The following is a 6,202-nucleotide window of genomic DNA, read 5'->3' as shown; positions in this document are numbered from 1 at the left end:
ACTTCTATTGTATGTTTGTTTAACCAAAAAAAAAAAAAAAGGTTCTTGATAAATGATTGGACATCCCGCGTATCTGACCATCAGAAACTAATTAGGTTGACACAACTTAGATGGTGCACGCGGATGGATGGATTTTGATCACGCTGTGATGAAATCGAAGAAAACAATAATAATAAAAAAGAACACATACTCTGTTCATGCCGACTCCACGGGCATCCCCCTAGCAACGTGAGTATGGTGACGTCATTTTTATTATGTCGTGAGTCATCATACAGGATTCATTTAGAGGTAATGATAAAAGAAAAATGAAAAATAAGGCTCTCTTTAAGAAACTGACGATTGTCTAAGTTATAAGGTGACCACGTGACGTGTTAATTGTATTCTGGATGGACTTGTGTTTAGTTGTGAGGGTAACATAACACAGAAAAAGAACGAGATTGGTGTATGTGGACAGTATATAGATCAGACTGTGGTGTGTGGTTTTTCTGTAACATTAGATCAGAAAAGAAGCTATATAGATTCAAATGGATTACAAGCAAGCTTTCACATCTCACCTTTAGCGGCTGTAATATACAGTATTTAATTATATATATACTCTTCGACTCAATGCTGCTTCAATGAGTGTTATACTGCCCTGAGTCGATGAAACGGGTGTTATGGCACACCACAGAACGATGTCAGATTTCATTTCTTTGGAAGAACGAGCAGCTGTGAGGTTGATAGAAACTGGTCATATACCAAAAGGTAGGATATGAAAATAAGCTAATAATTCCACTCTTGTTTTCCTCACTCGTTACTACTTGTACTTAATTACAGCTTTCCTCACTCGTTACTGTAAGAGTTTTTGACGGGAAGGTTGTTGTCTGTAAGAGGTTTTGACGGGAAGGTTGTTGTCTGTAAGAGTTTTTGACAGGAAGGTTGTTGTCTGTAAGAGGTTTGACGGGAAGATTGTTGTCTGTAAGAGGTTTTGACGGGAAGGTTGTTGTCTGTAAGAGGTTTTGACGGGAAGGTTGTTGTCTGTAAGAGTTTTTGACAGGAAGGTTGTTGTCTGTAAGAGGTTTTGACAGGAAGGTTGTTGTCTGTAAGAGGTTTTGACGGGAAGGTTGTTGTCTGTAAGAGTTTTTGACAGGAAGGTTGTTGTCTGTAAGAGGTTTTGACAGGAAGGTTGTTGTCTGTAAGAGTTTTTGACAGGAAGGTTGTTGTCTGTAAGAGTTTTTGACAGGAAGGTTGTTGTCTGTAAGAGGTTTGACGGGAAGATTGTTGTCTGTAAGAGGTTTTGACGGGAAGATTGTTGTCTGTAAGAGGTTTTGACGGGAAGGTTGTTGTATATGAAAGTTGTTGCTCTTTCTGAAACTTTTTGATTAGTGATAGTAAGTTGTATTATATTTTGTAAGAGTTTCTTACTTGAATTGTGGTTAGTCAAATGTATTGTTTTTAAACGTATTTAACCTGTTTAATCGTGTTTATTGTTCTATGTGAAAATTTTGGATGTGTGTGGTAGTCTAGCGTATCTTTACCTGTAAGAGTATTTGATCGGTGACATTCAGGTGGTAATCAGATCTATTGTTGTTTCTAAGAGTCTAGGTTTCTTTATGAGAGTTCTGACGTTATGGTAATCAGCTTTGTTGTGTCTAAGAGTTTTATACTGGTAACAGGTGAGGTGTTACATTAGTACAGGTGAGGTGTTATATTAGTACACTACATTTGTAAAATATACAAATCTTGCGATTATTACGACAGTTTCACAGTTTCTTCGAGAAGGCGTGGCACATAAGATGCTCAGAACTGACGGAAAATGTTGAGTTGGCGCATAGAATCCAAACTTTTCTATAGTGCTGGAAACACGATTTTGGAAGAAGTGGATCGTGTCTAATATTTTAACCACAAGATGTTACGTTGTAACACAATCGATACAAATTGTCTGTTACACTTTATGAGAGTGTTGTTCCAAGAGGTTCTTGTTACCGAATCTTCTTTTTTCTAACTCTAGTTTCATGTGGGAACCGCCTCAGCCAGATGACCAAGACATATAATGATGTAGAATCGATGAGAGCGCTTCTTGAAGAGGTAAGCCCAGCTTAACACCTGTAACTACATAGTTAAAACCTTTATTTATAAGATTATTTAGCCTTTTTTGTTTTTAAGCAATACATTTTAATACTTGATATATAATATAAATATCATACGAGCGATAGAGTCTAAATCCTTTAAAATTTAGACGACACATGTTTAACTTTTAAGTAATATAGACGTTGAAAGAAAGACCATCGTTTAATGGTACGCAATAAATATTTTAAAATCAGATTGTCCACAGTCTCAAAATACAGTAGAAAATGTTAGTTAATTATTTACAGTCTACACGTTTCGACGTCATCACCAGGAGTAAGTGGTCGAAGAAAGGACAGTTTATGAGACTGTCCACAGTCTCAAAATACTGTAGAAAATGTTAGTTAATTATTTACAGTCTACACGTTTCGACGTCATCACCAGGAGTAAGTGGTCGAAGAAAGGACAGTTTATGAGACTGTCCACAGTCTCAAAATACCTTCGACCACTTACTCCTGGTGATGACGTCGAAACGTGTAGACTGTAAATAATTAACTAACATTTTCTACTAACGTTATTGCTTTCAAATGGATGATATTGCAGGGGGAAACATCAAGAACCATACAGACTGAGATATGCAAATACCAACTGTTTTACACAGAATATGAAACAGACTCATCATCTGTTTCAATCGGAGAATGAAACTCATATCTGCTGTTTCAAACAGCGAATAAAACTCGTATCTGCTGTTCCAAACAGCGAATAAAACTTTCATCTGCTGTTTCAAACAGAGAATAAAACTCATATCTGCTGTTTTAAAAGGAGAATGAAACCTATATCTGCTGTTTCAAGCGGAGAATTAATCTTACATCTGCTGTTTCAAACAGCGAATAAAACTTTCATCAGCTATTCCAAACAGCGAATAAAACTTAAATCTGCTGTTTTAAAAGGAGAATGAAACCTATATCTGCTGTTTCAAGCGGAGAATTAATCTTACATCTGCTGTTTCAGACAGCGAATGAAACTTACATCAGCTGTTTCAAACGGAGAATGAATCTTACATCTGCTGTTTCAGACAGCGAATGAAACTTACATCAGCTGTTTCAAACGGAGAATGAAACTTACATCAGCTGTTTCAATCGGAGAATGAAACTTACATCTACTGTTTCTAGCGGAGAATGGAATTTACACTTGAGTTTCAAACAGATAATGAAAATTACATCTGAATTTCAAACAGATAATGAAACTAACATCCGAATTTCAAACGGAGAATGAAACTTACATTAGATGATTCACCTCATGTGTTGCAATGTCGATATATATATATATTAGAATAAAACCATAAACGATAAAGAAAAAAGCATTTAAGTTAAACATTGTGTTTCAAACAAGTCGTAAAATATAAAACACAACAGTTGTACGTCTTTTCTGTCCGTTGAAAATGAATAGCAATTAGTAATGCTTGATTTATGGTCAAGTTTTTAAAAACTTTTAAATATCATTTTAGAAAGAGAAAGATCTTGAGTTGGCAGCTCAAATTGGTCAGTCGTTGCTTGAACAGAACAAACAGCTTACTCGGAGAAACGAATGTCTTGAACAAGAGCTGACCAGTGCTAATGAAACGGTAAGTTTATTGACCAATATTGTGTATTAGTGACAGTTATTTTTAAGATTTAATGCAGTGCCGAATTTAGAGAGGGCGCAACCATACAATTGGATGGGGGGCCTCGATCCTCAAAGAAAGGAGTCTCAATTTTTAATTGCCCTAAGGAGGGGACTCCAGAATCGCAGTATTGCATGGAGGCCTCAAAGGATCTAAATCCGGTGCTAATTTAATTATTATGGTTTTAAAACCATTCGTTTAAATATAGTGACGACACTGATATTTAATACTCCATTATTGTGTCAAGAGATTGGATTATAAAGTTAGAATCAAACTGATTTTAACAAAATTTCGAATTGTATGAACAAGGATAAAGAAGTTTAGATGACATTCTAGGTGAAATTAATTTCAAATAACATTTATAACCAGACATTGACAGGATGATCTAATTTACTCTCTCTGAATGTGAATGGCGTAAAGTAACTTGCTTCTTTGGGTTTAGAAACGAGTGAAACCCCATAGCAGTTTTACTAGGAATACCAGAGTTTCAACTATGTTTCTGATGTGATAAGATGACTATTCGTATTCTCTTGTCTAATTTATAGAAAATAAACTGTGTTGGTGATAAAGAACAGTTTAAACTTGAAGCAACCCTGGCCTGTTGTAGGTGATAAATAACCATGAGTTGATAAAAGGGTGTTCTCATATTAACATATTGTTTTTCATGATGTTTATTTTTACTTTGTAATATAAATCACATAATCTGCACATGTTTCTTTCTTCACATTCCTCTTAACTGGTACGTTACAGAGGAATGTAAAAAAATAGCGTTTCAGATCTGTCTTTTGTTTACCACGTGTTACTGCCCAAGAGGTCTCTCGTTCAATACCAGAATTCTTCATTTGAGCTGAATGATTAGAGACAAAAGATTCTCTGAAACACAATCTATATGTGCAGTATATAAATTAAAAAGGTATGGTTTAAACTCTGAAGGCTAGTGAAACATTACAAACCAATAGGTCTAAAATTTGTGACAGAAAATCATGTAAACTACATATTTTTTAACATTCTTGTTGATTTGTGCACTTCGGATTGAAAGTTTTAAAAATATACATTACTGGATCCAGGATGGTTCTCGATTTAGGGCAAATATCTGGTGTGATTGGGTGTGTGCTCAGCTTTTCCATTCTGTCTGTAACAATGAAGACAACCATGTGAAACCCTTGAAGTGCGAAAAAGTAAGTTGTTTGTTGTGGGTGTTCCTTTTAATGGTGTATATTCCATCAAGGTGGAGACATCTGATACTAGTGTGGTTGATCTGTCCAGGTAAAGGAATGGTGTCTAGTATGTTGGCCAGGTAATCGTAGCAGTAGTCCTACATGTGGTGTAGTGCCGTTTAGGTGGTTCTGTCATACGTGTGGTGCAGTGCCGTTTAGGTGGTTTTGTCATACGTGTGGTGTAATGCCGTGAAGGTGGTTTTGTCCTACATGTGATGTAATGCTGTTTAGGTGGTTTTGTCCTACATGTGATGTAATGCTGTTTAGGTGGTTCTGTCCCAAGTGTGGTGTAATGCCGTTTAGGTGGTTTGTCATACGTGTGGTGTAGTGCCGTTTAGGTGGTTTTGTTCTACGTGTGGTGTAATGTCGTTTAGGTGGTTTTGTTCTACGTGTGGTGTAATGCCGTTTAGGTGGTTTTGTCATACGTGTGGTGCAGTGCCGTTTAGGTGGTTTTGTCGTACGTGTGGTGCAGTGCCGTTTAGGTGGTTTTGTCGTACGTGTGGTGTAATGCCGTTAAGGTATTTTTGTCGTACGTGTGGTGTAGTGCCGTTAAGGTGGTTTTGTCGTACGTGTGGTGTAGTGCCATTTAGGTGTTTTTGTCGTACGTGTGGTGTAGTGCCGTTAAGGTGTTTTGTCGTACGTGTGGTGTAATGCCGTTAAGGTGTTTTTGTCGTACGTGTGGTATAATGCCGTTAAGGTGTTTTTGTCGTACATGTGGTGCAATGGCGTTAAGGTGTTTTTATCGTACGTGTGATGTAGTGCCGTTTAGGTGGTTTTGTTGTACGTGTGATGTAATGCCGTGAAGGTGGTTTTGTCATACGTGTGGTGCAGTGCCGTTTCGGTGGCTTTGTTCTACGTGTGGTGTAATGCCGTTAAAATGGTTTTGTTCTACGTGTGGTGTAATGCCGTTTAGGTGGTTTGTCATACGTGTGGTGTAGTGCTGTTTAGGTGTTTTTGTCATACGTGTGGTGTAGTGCCGTTTAAGTGGTTTTGTCATACGTGTGGTGTAGTGCCGTTAAGGTGTTTTTGTCGTACATGTGGTGTAATGCCGTTAAGGTGGTTTTGTCATACGTGTGGTGTAATGCCGTTAAGGTGTTTTTATCGTACGTGTGATGTAGTGCCGTTTAGGTGGTTTTGTTGTACGTGTGGTGTAATGCCGTAAAGGTGGTTTTGTCCTACATGTGATGTAATGCTGTTTAGGTGGTTTTGTCGTACGTGTGGTGTAGTGCCGTTTAGGTGTTTTTGTAATACGTGTGGTGTAGTACCGTTTAGGTGT

The 6,202-nt window shown here is 37.4% G+C and overlaps 1 protein-coding gene across 1 annotated transcript in view; it reads left to right on the top strand.

Annotated features, from left to right (window-relative positions):
• The window catches only part of LOC106469929 (trafficking kinesin-binding protein 1-like), a gene marked incomplete at its 5' end in the record, with an annotated part of 53,531 nt that overhangs the window by 27,871 nt on the left and 19,458 nt on the right, over window positions 1-6,202 (top strand). The window contains 2 exons of the mRNA XM_022398504.1: window positions 1,991-2,067; window positions 3,554-3,670. Of these exons, the coding sequence (XP_022254212.1) occupies window positions 1,991-2,067; window positions 3,554-3,670 (194 nt within the window). The remainder of the gene's footprint in view (window positions 1-1,990; window positions 2,068-3,553; window positions 3,671-6,202) is intronic.

The sequence above is a fragment of the Limulus polyphemus genome, unplaced genomic scaffold (assembly GCF_000517525.1).
Source record: "Limulus polyphemus unplaced genomic scaffold, Limulus_polyphemus-2.1.2 Scaffold3729, whole genome shotgun sequence".
Lineage (NCBI taxonomy): Eukaryota > Metazoa > Arthropoda > Merostomata > Xiphosura > Limulidae > Limulus > Limulus polyphemus.
Note: the sequence above shows the minus strand (reverse complement) of the source record. Positions and strands in the feature narration are given on the sequence as shown.